General features: G+C 31.4%; 1 protein-coding gene across 1 annotated transcript in view; it reads right to left on the bottom strand.

Annotated features, from left to right (window-relative positions):
• Window positions 1–6,202: 6,202 nt before the first annotated feature.
• The window catches only part of LOC124544162 (cholecystokinin receptor-like), a 74,201-nt gene continuing 62,002 nt past the window's right edge, over window positions 6,203–18,401 (bottom strand). Inside the window, exons 5-8 of the mRNA XM_047122621.1 lie at window positions 14,905–15,077; window positions 13,674–13,780; window positions 11,099–11,215; window positions 6,203–6,673 (exon numbers count right to left, since the gene is read on the bottom strand). Of these exons, the coding sequence (XP_046978577.1) occupies window positions 11,181–11,215; window positions 13,674–13,780; window positions 14,905–15,077 (315 nt within the window). The 3' untranslated portion in view covers window positions 6,203–6,673; window positions 11,099–11,180. The remainder of the gene's footprint in view (window positions 6,674–11,098; window positions 11,216–13,673; window positions 13,781–14,904; window positions 15,078–18,401) is intronic.

The raw sequence follows: 18,401 nt of genomic DNA, 5'->3' as shown, positions 1-18,401 counted from the left end.
TCGTCGCTATAGATTCTCGCGTTAGTTCAATCCGAGAAAGCAAGTGTATGTAAATCGACGTGTCAAATTGACGAATATATTAGTACATATGATATTACAAGCTATTAAGCTTGTGTAAATATCATATTCACATAAGAAATAAGTATTGATAATAATTTAGGATAGCGTACTTAATTCGGATGTGATCGGTATTACGAATTTTGCCGATGCTACTAACTAATAATTAAATTATTAACTTAGATAGTTATATTGTACTATAACATTAATCAATGTTCTTAAGAATATTGATTTTATAAATCTTGTAAACAACCTCGGTAAGATTTAAATGCGTAATATCCGAATTATTCGAAAAGTGGTATCATATTCCTTTAAATAAATATTTTTGATGATTACTGAGATAAATATTTACTAATATTATAAATACGAAAGTAGCTTTGTCTGTTACGCTTTCACGGCTAAACCACTAAACTGATTTTGATGAAATTAAGTACGAAGCAAGCTTGAATCTCAAGGAAATGGGTGTGGATGAAGGCGCAGGATAAAACTAGTATGGTAATATTTTTTAGATTTGAGATTATTTAACTAACGCCTTAACTTAAATCGAGCTGTAAATATGCAGTAAAATGTAATCACTGTATATTATCGAAATCTCATAACATTCATATCATAAACAACACATGTAAAATTAAATTCAATAATTAGTGATGGAGGTCAATAAGGCTACGTATATAGAGCTGACGAAAGAATATATATAACCCGAGTTGTACGATCTCCAGATACACGACTCTGTATGTATGCAGCATTTAATTTTGTTTTTCTTTATCAGAGGCTCATTAAAGAAGCTCATTAAAGCTCATTTGAAACGTTATGTTACAATGTTGAATATAATCAATTAAAATAAAGCTACTACTACTTCGTAAAGTAGACACTACCGAGATGAACCGACAAGGAACTCAATTACAATTCTTATTTTAGCCTTTTTACATTTAAAAGATTCCTTTAGTCTGATCTTAGTTTGACATTAGATTTTAATAAATGCGCTGAAAAATAAATGAATCGTGTTAATCTGAGAAAGGTGATTAATTGGTTAAAGTGTTGATTGCTTTTTGTTAATGTTTAAGAGTACTGATTGAGTAATTTACTTCAATTTGTGTAATGTATTTGTAAATTCATTGTCATCAGTGTTTAGAAGTAGGTATAATTACCTGCTATTAAATATACTTTGTTCACTTATTATTTATAGCTTAGTTTAGTTTTGCACATTTATTTCATTTTACAAATTTACCTCTTAATGTCAATCTTTATTTTTAACGAGCACATTGACTTCGTAGTTATTTATATGGAACCAGCTTTCGCCGGTGGTTTTTCCGAACCGATACGATTTAGGAACCTTCAAAAAAAGAGCGTACTCCTTCCTTAAAGGCCGGCAGCGCACCTGCAAGCCCCCGGTGTTGCAGATGTCCATGGGCGGTGGTGATAGCTTTCCAACAGGTGAGCCTCCTGCTCGTTTGTCCTCTATCACATAAAAAATATATACATCAAATATAAATCTCAGGCGAATTAAAAATGTATTCCAATTAATAGAAAGAAACAGAATAGTTAGAATTGCTAGTCTAATAGTAGAAGCTCGTCTGGGTCGCTATGAACTACTCCTCAAATATTCAATCTTCAAACAAGAATACTTCGCATAGTTGTATTTCAGTTTGTGCGACATAAGGTTGGCGATGTAAGGACCGGTTAATATTTCTTACAGCGTTAATTTTTATGGGCGATGTCTCCACTTACCTTCAGGTGTAGGTACTTGGAAGTGGGGCTTTGTGCAAGCCAGTCTGGATAAGTGCCACCCACTCACCAGATATTTTGCTGCCAAAACGACATATTACACAGTATTGTTTTCTTTTTAAGGGTGAGTGAGCCTGCCTGATTGTAACTACAAGCACAAGTTACATAATAGGATGTCAGGAATGATTAATATTTCTTACATCTCTCATCGTGTATGGGTGATGCTGACCACTTACCATCATGTGGCCATATGCTCATCCTCCAACATAAGCCCTAAAAAGGTGGCATATTTTCTCTTCGACTCCTAATAAAAAAAAGTTGTATTACGTGTTCATTTCGTATTGACAGAAAGTGATTCACATTTGTCTCTTGAATAATAACGCTTATAACTTTGAGTCATGAGATATTTGGAATATGACACAGATTAAAAAAAAAGGATCGACATAAATAGTAAAGTAAGACAGAGTTATAGTGACAACCCTGAAGTTATAAGAAATCATCTGGATATGTGATATAACGTGTACGTTGTGATTGCTCTGTTACGTTATCAGCATTCACTACATCTGCTACGACGTAATATAATTCAATTCAGAGTTAGATTTAAGTTTATTAAACAGTTAATATTAAATACCAGCACAGGTCATATTCTATGGCGAGATTCAAATCTCTTGTTACATAATAGTCTGAAAGTATTTCTATAACACAAAACTCGATATTGAATTTTCAGAAAGTGCTATCCGATATTGATTATAAAAATCATTGTTGTTATTTACGAGTGAGATAGAACTAAGATTTCACAGAATAGGTCTGCTGTTCACAAGTTATAATAATAATTAATCGTCTATATGTAACATATAGACGACCTCCGTGGTCGGGTGGTGTGTACACCGGTTTTCATGGATACGCCACTTCGAGGTCCCGGGTTCGATTCCCGGCCGAGTCAATGTAGATTATCATTAGTTTTCTATGTTGTCTTGGGTCTGGGTGTTTGTGGTACCGTCGTTACTTCTGATTTCCATAACGCAAGTGCTTAGCTACTTACATTGGGATCAAAGTAATGTATGTGATGTTGTTTCATATTTATTATTATTATTATTATTATATTGTGAAATATATTTTAATCTATTGTTTGCAAAAATCGTGACTAGAATTTTTAACTTACGTATTCTTTTATTTTATTAAAGCTATTTGTAAGACGCCTGGGTAAGTATCACGGTTTCAAAGATGAGTGAGCCAGGGTAAGTTCTACTTGCATTGGTATAGAGCCTAGAGTCTATAGAGCTAATAACAAATAAATACCTCCTTGATTTTTGAAATTTGACGATCTCCGTAGTCGAGTGGTGTGTACACCGGGTTCATGGGTACGCCACTCCGAGGTCCCGGGTTCGATTCCCGGCCGAGTCAATGTAGATTATATTATATTAGTTTTCTATGTTGTCTTGGGTCTGGGTGTTTGTGGTGCCGTCGTTACTTGTGATTTTCAATAACACAAGTGCTTTGGCTACTTACATTGGGATCAGAGTAGTATATGTGAAGTTGGCTCATATTTATTAAAAAAAAATCATAATGTACATAAACGCGATTCTTTCTATTTGATTGACTGTATGTTATCTCGTACGTAACAAAAATATATGATATATGTAATATATGATCGTCAAAATCGGTCGAGCAGTTTTTAAGTGTTTATCGATTTAGCCTCATTTTTGAAGACGACAAAAAAGTTTCTCCTAGAGAATTCAAAATGAGACGAAAACGAAATGATGACATTCGCCTCATTGCTTCCACTGGTGACAGGAGGGCTGGTTCGTTTTTTGCCCAAAGAATCGGAATTGCGATTCAACGGGGAAATGCGGCTAGCATTCTTGCCACCATTCCACGAGGTCAAGATTTATACAGTAACTAGTTTTAGTTCATATTTGTATATATTTAAGCATTTAATGTTGTTAATTCTTATGTTAATATATTAATAAACTTATAAAGAGTGATAAATTACTTACTTCCCATAAGATATTTCCTAATTCAGTAACCTTTGTCATAATTTCAGGAATATAACATTATTAATATATTATTATTATTATTGAACCTTATACTAAACCAAACCAGCAGGTTGAAATTATATAATACTCATGCATGTTCTATACAGTCAGAAATGTATTGTCGGTATGTGTTAAATGTTCAATTTAGATCTCATAGGAGAGGCATTCAGGATATATGTATGTCATTCAGATTCCGTGCTGAAGCGAATTCATGGTGAAGTCTAATAATTGACGCCCCTTTCTCGAATCTATAAGGGCCTGTAGTAACGCAACCCTTTTTTATGTATACGAAAAACTTTGAACTGTATGCTATTTTTGTATTTTTTTATTTGTGAGCGGACTTAACTAGATTTGTAAAGTTTTTCAAAACTTATATCCCTTCTATAAATTGATTCAAAAAGTTCGAATATTTACGAAAAAATCTTGTACCTATATGTAAATTTTAATGTATCAAAATCAATTCATATATATGAATACATAAATTTAAGAATATCAAACTTGGACAGATGCTTTATAATTCATCTCGTGTTCGACGGTGAACGAAAATATCGTGAGGAAAAATGCACCAATCCGCATTGAAGCTGCGTGGTGGAATATTCTCCTAAAACCTTCTCTTTAACGGAAGAGTGTCCTAGCCCAGCAGTGGGAAATTTACAGGCTAATAATGTATGTAGAATTCGACATCGGTTTATATTGCTCATATTTTTTTATTGTTATGCAAACAACTTTTTCGGTGCATGATATAAATAACCTCTGAAATACTCTTTGATCAACTTCTATTCCAAAACTTCATCAAGCGAACGCTATGACATGAATGGGTTTTATAGAATAATATATTATTCACTATCACACTTGTATAGGGTTTATATAGCTTATATAAAACTTCATTTTATTGTATAAAAAAATTATTTGACGGTATCGTAAATTTTTCACTTTCACACATCACATTATCAGCCCGTTTTTGTCCACTGTTGGACATAGGCCTCTCCAAGTGCACGCCACTATGGTCTTTCTCCGACTACTCGCTTCCAGCTCCTGCTTGCCGCCTTGCGTATATCGTCACTCCACCGTGCCTGAGGATGTCCTACACTACTAAATTGTTCATTTTATTTAGGTAATAATCGGAGCAAGAAATGAATGATCATTTTTATAATTTGTGTAAACATGTATTTGTTTGACAATTATCAATAAAAATGCCCAAATATTTTTCACTTAGCAATACAAACAGATTTATTAATTAATAACGAAATATAAGATGTACAAAATATATTATCGAATAATAATTTTACAGTTTGTGAGAGCCCTTAAATTTATTCACTAAAACCTTTAATTCACATTATCACAATTACTGTATTCATTATAATAACATCAATGTAATAATTAATTAAAATGAAATAAAACTCGATTCATAATCGAGACTAACGATTATCATCGTTCGAATCGAGTTTTATCGATTACATATCTTGCGACGGAAATCTTGCGTGTTCGCATCTGTAAGCGTTGTACACTTTACCCTGCACTTCACTTACGTCCAGCAAATTTAGTTTGCTCATATTGTAAGCATTACATGCTGTTTGTTTGTCCGAATAACACTTGTCCCATTAAAAATAATATTTACGCCAATTTGGGTCTATTAATCTTAACGACTATTTTTTATAAGTTAAACAGATCAGTAGGTTTTGTATGTAAGAGATATTGTACTCAAAACATATCTTCACATACTCGTAATTTTAATTAGTACAAATATAGTATACCTATAAACCTTTTTAGATAACCGTGATCCTTGGTTCATTTTTAAATCATAAAAAGAAAACTGTTTCTTATTTTAAAATGTAGATGCACGTACATTGCGAGGTGGCGTTTTTAAAATATATCTGAATACAATATTAATAAAAAATAAAAAACAATTGAACACAAGGTACTTATGATATACTAAACATTTTCGTTGATACATTTGGTAGACTATCTACCTAATTGAATGAAATGGACCTGTCTATCTAGATAGGTTCATTTCATTCAATCATAATTTACAATAGCTATAGATTAAGATGTTAAAATCGTTTCAAAATACTATTGTCTTTTGTAAGTGAGTAATATCCACAGTTACTATAAATAAACAACCATCAGATATATTTTAATATCTGTTTTATTTCCTATATACATTTTAAAAACCCAGGCAAGCACCACTATGTACATATGTGCTTAATTTGTGTTTATAATTCTTTCATTCTTCACTCGCCGGTGAAGGACAACATCGTGAGGAAACCTGCATGTGTCTCATTTCATAGAAATTCATTCATTCGACCAACCCGCATTGGAATAGCGTGGTGGAATATGTTCCGAACCCTAACGGGGGTGGAGGCCTTAGCCCAGCAGTGGGAAGTTTACAGGCTGCTACTGTTATTTAAAATAAACATTTCTCCTCATTCTCCCGTTGACAATTTCTAACATACATTCAGTGCATCTGAAAGAGTTTAAACACATCGAAAGCTTTTGAACGAAAACATCATTTAGTGTCAATTCAATCTGATAAGTACCTACTATATACAATTAGAACAATATTTACAAACATTTTTATTACATAAAATATCATTATCATTAAATATACATTTCACTTAAATTTAATAAGTTTTTAAAAACACTTTTATTTTATATCAGTCACACGAAGTGAAATTAGTTATTTACATGGAACGTTCTTTTCACAGATCTTATAAAATGTTTTCACTTATGTTTTCACTTTCACTTGAGTCTTATTCATAGAGGGGTTTTGTTGGCACAGCGCTCTTTGACTGACCGGTTCTGGGCCACGATATTCGATACAGGAATTGACTCCCCTCTTCGCCTGTCTCGATTACCTGGATGAGAAAATATTATATTAAGTATTGAAGAATACTTCCTTAGTCACTCATATTAAGTGAAATTATAATTTATAATTAATGAAATATAAAATGAAAAAAATTGTTTCTGTTTATTATTATACTGATGATGATTGCGGGTTTGAACCCAGGCGCTTAATTTGGGTTTATAATTCATCTCGTGCTCGGCGATAAAGGAAAACATCGTGAGGAAACCTGCATATGTCGAATTTCATAAACATTCTGCAGCATGTGCAATCCACCAACACGCATTGGAACAGCGTGGTGGAATATGTTCCAAACCTTTCCCTCATATGGAGAAAAGGCCTTAGCCCAGTAGTGGGAAATTTACAGGATGTTGTTGTTGACCGATTTGAAACATGTCGATTAAAGGAAAACTGACTGACCCAACATAGTACATAAGAGTATCCGTAAATAGGTGCACTCTTTATTCCTTCAAACTTATAAACCGATATATCGGAAAGTTCTATCTATTGACAGACCCGGAAATTAAACCCATGGCCTCGAGATCTGCAGCCTTATACACTTCCACTTCAGTATTGTATTTAATATAAAGCTCGAGGCTAACTCTTAAAATAAATTTTATCGTTTAAGACATTTACAGAGTATTGTGTACGTTGTAGAAAGTACTCTGTAATTTCTTCAGACGTCCAAAATTGGTTTTAGAAACTGCGCTTATCAGTAGATTGTATTAGCGTACAATAGCAATTTAAATTTTAATTAAATTATCATTAAATACTGTAATAATTTAGAACATCGATTTAAATATGTATTATATATGTTTATTTGCATGTCTACGAGTATATAGGCTATCAATGAGGCTTTTTTTGGACGTTTATTTTGAGTTTTATTTATTAATTATTATTTCATATTTTAATCAGCAGATTTGACGACATCTATGGTCGAATAGTGTGTACACTGGTTGGAATAGGTACGCCACTCCGAAGTCCCGGGTTCGATACCCAGCCGAGTTGACGTAGAAAAAGTTTTTTATTTTTCTATGTTGTCTTGGGTCCTTTGTTTTCCCATAACACAAGTGCTTTAGCTACTTACGTAGGGATCAGAGTAATGTATGTGATGTCCAATATTTATTTATTATTTTATTTTTAGTGGTATTCTGTAAGCAGAATTTCAAAAATATCTCATAACTGCAGATGCTAGGGTTGATACGTCAATATTTATTAAGTACTGATTTAAAACCACAAGATTTTAATTAAATGTTAATTTATCAAAACTGCCATAAGTGCACTTGAATATTTATCTTTCAAACAGCACTTTGTTTATTTTGCAAAGCGTATCTTATAGCAAAAAGAAACATCGCATTAAACCGCTAAAATAAGTTTCAACTTATATTAATTCTAGTGACCCGCCCTGGATACGCACGGGTGCAATGCTGAATATACTACATAATTTGTTTATTTACGACATCACATTAGAAACTTCAAAAATTATCAGTACTTCTTCACTACATTATATATGTATTATGCACAAAAACCTTTCTTTCGAATCATTCTATCTATTAAAAAACGCATCAAAATCTATTGTTTAATTTTAAAGATCTAAGCATACATAGAGATACACAGCAATAATCGACTTGTTTTATATAATACTATATAACTATATAATGATTAAGAATAATAATCTTTTAAGATTAATATTTCTTTTCAAATCGCATTACATAATACATAACTCTGTATTAGAGTTACTAATCTTACAATACAGTCGGAGTAAGAAAAAGTTCGTCACCTTAAGATCTATTTTCGTGTGCTCAGTATGTGCGATATTCTGTTGTACCGATCGAGAATGACATATTTCGTCAGTGATTTCATGTTTAGATTCAAAAGGTACTAAGAGTTTAAGACTTGATAAAGGAATGAATTTGAAAACTGACGAAGGTTTTCTTACTCTGACTGTACAATGAACGTGGCTGGCTATTCGATGAGAAACGTGTGTAATGTCCTTATTCCGTATCGCTGTCAATCTCGGCGATTGTTCCGCATGATGTGTAAATTCCAGCTAGCGATGTGTAGGCGGAAAAACAATTACGTCCTACCGTTGACAATTCAGATTCGAATTCTGAACATCAACTCAATGTTCTCATTTTACAATATATCTGACATTTGCTGTGTAATCGATTCTGTGACATTATTAATATTATCAAGGGTTAGTGCAAACAATTGAACTTACCTTTTAAAATAAATATGACAGATGATTCTGACGTAAAAGTGTTTTACTATACTTAAAAATATTTATTAAATTATTAATAACTTTGCTGCTTAAACACTTAGCCTTTGTATAGTACAAAGGCTTCATTAAAAGTAAAACACGTTAGCCTTTTTGCTTTGCTGCTGACCAGTTTGTGCCCACCATGTTTTTACCATAGATGAAACGCTGCTAGCATTCTTGCCACGCGGTCAAGATTTATACAGAAACTGTTTTTTAATTCCTATTTAAGGAATTAATGTTAATAATTCTGAAATTTAATAACTGCACGAAATGAATGTTAATTCATCGCTAACTCTTCTTTTATTAAACTAAATAGTAAAAGATCAAGAAATTATTGATTGATTTATGATCTATTTTGTTCCTTTCACAATTAACATTATTACCAAAAATGATATCAGCTGTAGGAACAATTTTGTCCATTGCTTTTAACCTTCGTTAATATAGGTTAAGAGCAATGGTATGTTATAATACATTACTATTCACTTTTATAAAACACTTGTATTCATTTCTAATGTATATTTAAAAAAAATTCAAGTTAATGAATAAATAATAAAATATTCATTGTTATGTTTTCGAAAATAATAAAAATAACTAAAAGTAACTTAATTTACCAACATCAATAACTTTATGAAATATTACCGAAGAAAATAATAATTTTTTGCTGCTTAAACTTTATTGATAATATAGTGAATATTTTAAAAGGCAAATTTTTTCATAGCTTTTCTTTTTACATTTCGGTATTTAATATGGTTGACTAAAATTTTCACTAATGATCTCTTTCACAAATTTTACGTTAAATTATATAAAATGTTATTTTAAAAGAAACATCGATACTGCAATGTGTTTTTAAATTAATAATGTAACAGGAAACAACTCTGCTTACAGAATTTTATAGTTTTTAAAATAAAATTAAATACATTTAGTAAACTAGCAACATTATTAGTAACGAAGAAAATACGTAATGCAATATTTTATTAGTAAAAGCATAGATATTTTTTTTGTTATTTAAAAATCCATGTAATAAAAAATATCGAATATTATTTTTGCGGTACTTTTTAATAACAATGAAAACAAAATATACTTTAAAACCCTCCTTGATTTAATAATAAATTTATTGTATATGGTAGTTTTGTGATTCATTTGCAATATTTATTCACGTTATATGTATTGAATTGACATCCTATATTTTTAATAATGACTAATTGTATAAATTTAATAAACTTAATTTTGTAATAATATATTAGTTTTTTATTATTTCTATTAAAGTAAATTGACAATTAATAGCAATAATAAAAATAAATAATAGACAATGTTGATAATAATGATTATTAACATCGTCTTAATAACTTAATGAATATAAGTGATGTTATAAAATTATTATTCTGTTAAGAGTGATTCTATTATATTTATATTAAATATTTATCAGTAAGCTAAGTTAGCCTAAAGGATTGACTTAATTTGTATAATGAAATTGTTGAATAATTATAACTATGTTATAAATAAAATGTAATTTTATGTAATTTCAGATTTGGAGACGAAAATATCAAAGTATAATTTTATAAACTGCTTATTTTAATTAGCCTGAAAATGTATAATGTTAATGATAAATTCTTAATTTAAATTTTATGATAGTATGTGTTCATTTTGTACTGGCTTGCTACTACATAATTACAGAAATATTTTTCAAGCGAAATATACACGATGTATTTACCATTTATGTTAATACATAGAGTTATTAAATTATATACAGCTAGTGGCTTTACAAAGTGTTGAATAAAACTTTCTTCAGGGTTTATTTTTAGTGTCTAATTTAGTTTCTTTATAATTTTTAATTTTCTCCGTATTTTACATATACTTAATATAAAATATTATAAAAAATTCGTTAAAAAAAACGAAAACTCTGCTAAAATTCTTGTCATTGTTCCAGGCGGTCATGATTTGTACAGTAACTATTTTCTATGTATGTATAGTTATTAATAATTAATGATCTAATGTTAAGAATTATTATGTATACGTCTACAATAAATAAAACAAAACAATAATAAATATAATGTCTAGAACCAAAAAAGCACAGATTAATATTTTGTTTCAAATTAGTTAAGATGTTATTAATTTTCTTTCTATGAAAATGAAATGTTTATGATATATATTTCTTAGTAAAGAAGATATTAGTCTTACTTGAGTAATGGGTCTTGAAACGACGACCGCGGGCAGGGCGGGGTGCGCGCCGCTTCCCAAAGCAGTGCTTTGCGAACCGCTGCTAAACACAATCCTCCCCTTCTAGTCCGTCCAGCTCTATCAAGATATAAAAATATTAAGGTAAAAGTAAATAAATCGCAGTCCCATTGGTATATCAATGAGCTCGTTGCAGATTCGACGTCCAGTTCAAACAACAACACCAGCTTGTACACTGATCACTTAAGGCCTCCTCTCCAGCATGGATATGTTCCAGGGTTTGGAACATATTCCACTAAGCTGCTAATGCGGAATGCATATGTGGCAGAATTTCTATGATATTTGACACATGCAGGTTCCTCACGAGCATGAGATGAATTATAAACACAAATTAAGCACATAAGTATTCATTGATGTTTGCCTGGATTTGAACCCCTGATCATAGGTTAAGATGCACGCGATCTTGCTACAGGGCTATCTCGGCACACAGATTTATTAAAATTCAAATTTATCAAAAAAAAGTTTTAAACTGTATCATTGATTGTGAACCTATAGATAGAAGATATGAGAAGGACCAGCGAAAGAAACAGGGGGATATATTTTTTGGCTGTTATTCGTGATTACCGTGATGAATTATTCATTTTAAAAACAGGCTGGAGGCGATCGTATCATTATCATCTATGAAACCATTAAAGTTATGATAGAGAAAAATTTGTTTCTTTATTCACCTTATAAAAAAGCTGCTATCTTACTAATCAAATAAACACTCTATATACATGAAAATTTCACTGGATTATCAATGTAATTAGATCTAATCCGAGATTACGGGGCCCGATAGAGACGAGCGCCAGTATGCTTAGATCTAAGGATTAGATTCATGTGTCACCACTTAGCCATTGTCTGCCAATTAAGCCTCGGATTCAACGTGATAACATAGTAAATATCGATACATAAGATATATAATATCAGCAAAACGTATGTAGTCTTTTGATGTGGCATGGTAGTGTTTGTATGGAATACATTGGCGGATGGTAATTGAGCTATCTAATGCTTTTTTTTTCTAAAAAAATCGTTTAAAAAAGTATAATAAACATAACATGACATAAATACCTAATAGTGTACTTGCTACCCGTCCCGACTTCGCACGTTTACACTAAGTCTATATAATATAAATTTTAGATTGAATACCGAACATACTAAAATTAAAAAATCATTCAAAAGTTCTTGACACTTCTCGAGTACAATGAACCTTCCTCTAAATAACTCTTTTATTAATTTATGAATGCATTCAAATCCGTTGCATTAGAATATCTAAGCATACAGATGGCAGAAAGTTGCTATATTTTATACTGAGTAGAATGAGTGTACATATCACTTTTTTATTATTAAGTTTGGCGATCATATGGGCCACCTAATGGTCACCATCGCCCATAGACAATGACGCTGTAAGAAATATTACAATTCCTTACATCGTCAATGCCACCAACCATGTGAACTAAGATGTCATGTCCCTTGTGTATGTAGTTACACTGGCACACTCACCCTTCATACCGGAACACAACAATATTGAGTACTGCTATTTGGCGGTAGAATAACTGATGAGTGGATGGTACCTACCCAGACGGGCTTGCACAAAGCCCTACCACCAAGTAAAAAAATAAAATATCATATTTTTGATCGATTGACTGTATAAATCTCGTTTCATGAATATTTTTCTATTCTTTAAATGTAATTAAATATGAATCTGTTTTTAAGTAAACAACAGTTAATTACTGTTTGATAGAAATACTTTATTATTTTATTATATTGTTAATTAAAACACTTTAGGCAAACTCATATAATTTTACTTGTAATTTTAGTGCGTTCAACGCTATTTTGAATCCTTATAAGTAGCCCTCGAGAAAGTAATTTCTATTCAAAGGTTATATATAGAATATGATCAACGAACAATTATTCAAGGGGACCCAAACAATACAAGAATTTACACTCGTATTTGAAGCAATTATATAAAACGGGTAAATAAAGAAGCTCTTTCGAAAGCAACTGGATCGGGACTGACAATCAGCTTTAAACTTGAGATTACAAGTATAAAGGGTTATAAATACTTCAACTGACATCATCTATTCTATACTTATAGAAAAAAGAATATAATTATAAAAATGCAAAAATAATTTTGTCTCTCTATGCGTCTTTTTGAGAGCCGAAATGCTTGCATCTTAACAGATGATTGCGGGTTCAAACTCCGGTGCGCACCACTGAATTTTTATGTGCTTAATTTATGTTATAATTCATCTCGTGCTGAGCACATTGAAGAAAAACATCGTAAGGAACCTATGTATATGTATGTGACTAATTTCAATCCCCTCAAAGGGAGAGGCGGCCTTAGCCCAACAGTGGGAAATTTACATGCTGTTAATGTAATGTAATAGTTGTATCTGTTACTCTAACACGACTAAACTAATAAACCGATATTAATAAAAAATTGTATGAAGTAAGTTTAAGCCCCAGGAAAAGAAATGACCTTAAAATGATTACTAAGTGTTACCTGAAAAGATAATTACAATGGTTATAAGTATACCTGTGCGTCCAGTGTGGCTGCCCCTTATAACGCACGCCGTAACCTCCTGGCTCGACGGCGGCGGAGTCACCTGTTTCCCACTTTCTGATTTCTGTGGAAAGCAGCACCTGAAATACTGATAACATTTAATCGATATCATTTTTGACAATCCTGGTGATATTATTCTTCTCATTACGATCACTGGCAATGTGGGTTACTTATATTAAATTATGTATTCAGATTGTTGTTTGTGAAAACATATGTTTTGAATTGTGCAAATAGTCTATTGACTTGAGAAGCGAAGGCTTGGTTTATTTTTGCAGGAAGATTTCCAATGTGACACCGTTTGTCAGTATTATTTTTAGACATGACCTAATTTAAAGAATATATATATCTATATAACGAAAAGAGAGAAAAACATAAGCACGATTATAGTAATATTACATACATACTCGTATACATTATAGTTATTGATTATATTTTTTTTTATTTATTCATCAAAGACCATCCATCAGCCGTCATTATGTGCAATAATTAAAATCAATTTTGACTTCAAGTGAAGTATGCGAACCTTTAAGACGGCCACAACTTCCATTTTATGGTACTATGTAAGGTCAAGTTTTATTTTTTTTTACTGATATGTATTTATATAACAAGAATATAGGAAACTAATAAATTAATGTTGAAATTAATTTTCAATAATATTAAAAAAAAACTTCGAAAACATGTCACATATACATACATATATTAGGACATGAGGTTGTGTTTTCAGGGAAATATATGTTCATTTGAAAGGAGTTTTTCACTGAAAAAACCATTATTAAAAATTTAATCGTATTGATTTCATTGAAGCCAACTGAAATAATACGATTAAAAAAATAACTTGTTTTGATATACTTTGCTCTCGTTTACTGCCAATTTTGTTAATATTGTTATGTATAATATCATAATTTTCAAGCAAAAGCTTGTGCAATGCATTATAAATTAAACAATGAGAATTATGATTGGGTAGAATAATAGGAGATATTAGACTGCTACAAGTACCTAAAAAGCTAATTTGATCTCCAAAAAATTCTAGAAGTTACTTAAATTTTGGTGACTTCTTTTGAATAGAAAAGAAATAGTATTGCTTCTGGTGGTAGAATATAGGAGTGGGTGGTACCATTTTAGACAGGATTTAATTAAGCTCTACCATCCAGGCCACTTATGAATGTTTTATTTAAAAAAAAATTAAATGATTGTAGCTACTTACCGCAATAATTTGCAATTCTTGAAGAGACAAATGAATGCTTGGCGAAACTTTCTATTCATGAAGCAATATGTGATTGGGTTGCAACAAGATGAACAGTAAGCGAGAAGTTGCAGCGACACGATTCCCTTTGACCCAATATACTGGTACAGCTCTTCAGGATAGAAGAGATAAATCTGTGAAAAAGTACCTTAGTTTATAAAAATTCTAGAAGCATCACACTTTATAGTCAAAGAATACTTTCAAATGCACTCTAGTCCTGGCTATATAATATATTGGTTTAGTACTGTTTTAAGTTAGGCATTAAAAAAGTTCTCCTTGTGTTTTAGTAAAGAAGATTAAACAACAATATTTTTTGTATTTATGTATTTGCTATATTTATTGAGTTGTATTCGTTATTATTTCATAATGTAAGTTTTTACTGCACCACCATATTGCCGTCTTCCATACACATTTTCCTAACCCAAAGGTTGTCTGGAAGAAATGGCTTATAAGCGATAAGACCGCCTTTTGCTTGGCCAATTTTGTTTTAAATTAAAGTATATTTTTTATCTTTATGTATATGTGGTGTGCAATAAAGAGTTAAATAAATAAATAATATTGGTAAGAAAATCCGCTAAATGGGCGTTCTGTTTGACACAAAATCAGTAAGTTTCAATAATAATACGATTACAATGTTTATTTACTTGAAGTTTTGATAAATCAACGAAGGGTAATCAAATTACTATAATTCCGTTACTCTATCCAATGTGAACGTGAATTACGACTAAATTCTAGAAAATGCGAATAAACTCGTTAGTACTTATTCTGTCAGTCGAATCATGTGTGACGTTCTTAATTCAAAAACTTTTTACTTATTAATAAACAACAATAGGTCTATTCTGTAACAAGAAATTCGAAACTCACCTCACAACACGACTGTGAAATGTCAGAATGGGACATACCACATTAATTTCAATAATTAAAAAATGATTCAGATGCACGTATCAAAATGCCATATGACTGTTAATTAGTTGTCATCATATCAGTGAGAGACGAAGTGAATTCTTACAGAATCGTATTACAGTTTCGTAAGAGTTTGAAGGATAATTTATATTACAGCGAAGGCGTTGAACGTGCCTAGTGGTTGTGCTTCAGATGTTTGAAAAGTAATTGATTGTAGAAATAAGTGAAATGTCATTTAACTTGACTTCCTGTTTCCGTAGTAAAATTGATTTATAGCAAGCTTCTTGAATACATAATATAATTATTAATAAATAATTCCAAATAGCGTCCCCCAAAATTATAATACATATTAATTTGAAAAATGAAATCCAATAAGACTCGGCCACAAAAATCTGTAGAGTAAAATATCATGTAACGTCACGGGGCAATTGGCAGACGACAGTTGGTGCCAAGATATTAAATATCGAAATGGGTTGTTATTCAAAGAATTTATAATTATAACAACATAGTATATACCTAGTAGGTATATGCGGCGCTGTATATCTAATATATACATACAAATCATTACGGAAATCGGTTCAAACGTTATTAGAAATAAAACAACTGTGGGACTACATTTGAATCTAATAGGAAAGGATACAATTTAACATATTAAAATTCGACGCTATAATCGATTTTTTTGAATAATTGTTGGAATACTGAACAGTAGCTACAAACGCCATCTTATAGTAAGGATAGTCGTATAATTTAAGGAATGATTCTTGTAAAAAGATATGGAATGATTCGCTTAGACTTAGGCATAGTTAATATAACGACTACGAAAATTATTCTGTATGTCTGTTTGTTTGTTGCTCTTTCACACCAAAACGCTAGCGAAGTGACAGGTCACAACTAGTATTTTATAAATAAGTAAACATAGTTTTAAATGTTGTAAATTAAATTCTGCGTAATCCCTCCGAATCCCACTCTGATCGGGTCGGTTCACATATAAATTTAAACAAAATTTTGCTCAAAATAGAAATAGAAATACAAACAGTCAAATATAGTCATGATAACACAGTACATTCATAATCACAACTAATCTCTGTTCAACATATATGTTTTCTTTTATGGAATAGGTTGGCGGAGCGGGCATATGGACCACCTGATGGTAAGTGGTCACCATCAACCATAGACAATGACGCTGTAAGAAATATTAACTATTGCATCTTGCATCGTCAATGCGCCACCAACTTTGGGAACTAAGATGCTATGTCCCTTGTGCCTGTAGTTACACTGGCTCACTCGCCCTTCAAACCGGAACACAACAATGCTGAGTACTGTTGTTTAGCGGTAGAATATCTAATGATTGGGTAGTACCTATTCAGGTGGGCTTGCACAAAGCCCTACCACCATGATAATTTTTATATATTGACAAGATCATTATTCAAAACACATAAACTGATATCCTTTTGACCGATTTTTTGACAACATTTGCATGAGTTGTGAGCTGCGGTTTATACGAGAGAAGAAAACCTAGAACCCACAACACTATTTATCAAATGAAATATAAACCAAACCATCAATGACATACATTCAGCTATATAAAAATACATGTACAAGTATATGACGTTGACATTTATGTCAACATATTAGATACATGCTAACTAAGTCAAAGAGAAAAAGAGTCCGTATCTTTAGGTATGCCTAGAACTTTTGCTAAAGTAAATAGCAGTAACCACAGATATAGAGTACGTTAGACACCCCCAACTCTCCGACCAAACATGCTCGAAGTTACAAACTTGACGCGATTCTACTTAAGTTTGTGACTTGAGTTCGATCGCTTCTGAATCGAGTTATGTCGTAAAGAATATAAAAATGCCAAACTGTAAAATGTTTAAGTACTATTTTAGGTTAGTAAATTGTTTAACCTAACATCGATATGTAATTTTGTCGCTCAAACATCTCTAATCAATTTTGTAATCATTTAAGTAAAGTAAGTAAGTAACAGCCCGTAAATTACCCACTGCTGGGCTAAGGCCTCCTCTCCCATTAAGGATAGGGTTAGGAACATATTCCACCACGCTTTTCCAATGTGGGTTGGTGGAATGCACATGTGGCTGAATTTTAATGAAATTAAACACATGCAGGTTTCCTCACGATGTTTTCCTTCATCGCCGAGCACGACATGAATTATAAACACAAATTAAGCACATATATATACATATATATATATATATATATATATATATAAATATATATATATATATATATATATATATATATATATATATATATATATATATATATATATATATATATATAGTGGTGCTTGCCTAGGTTTGAACCCGCAATCATCGGTTATGATGCACGCGTTTTAATCACTGGGCCATCTCTGTAGTTATTTATTATGACATAAACATAAGGAAAAAAAACACGCTTAGTTTTCATATTGTCTAACGGACATGCGGTGTCCAGTATATTATATGTAAATTTAAGACCGTAGCCGTTTTTATGTTAAAAATGGTAACATTATCTCTGTGTATTCGTCTCTCACACAAATAAAGCGTATAGAG

The sequence above is a fragment of the Vanessa cardui genome, chromosome 4 (assembly GCF_905220365.1).
Source record: "Vanessa cardui chromosome 4, ilVanCard2.1, whole genome shotgun sequence".
NCBI lineage: Eukaryota > Metazoa > Arthropoda > Insecta > Lepidoptera > Nymphalidae > Vanessa > Vanessa cardui.
This window is presented reverse-complemented; position numbering and strand designations above follow the sequence as displayed.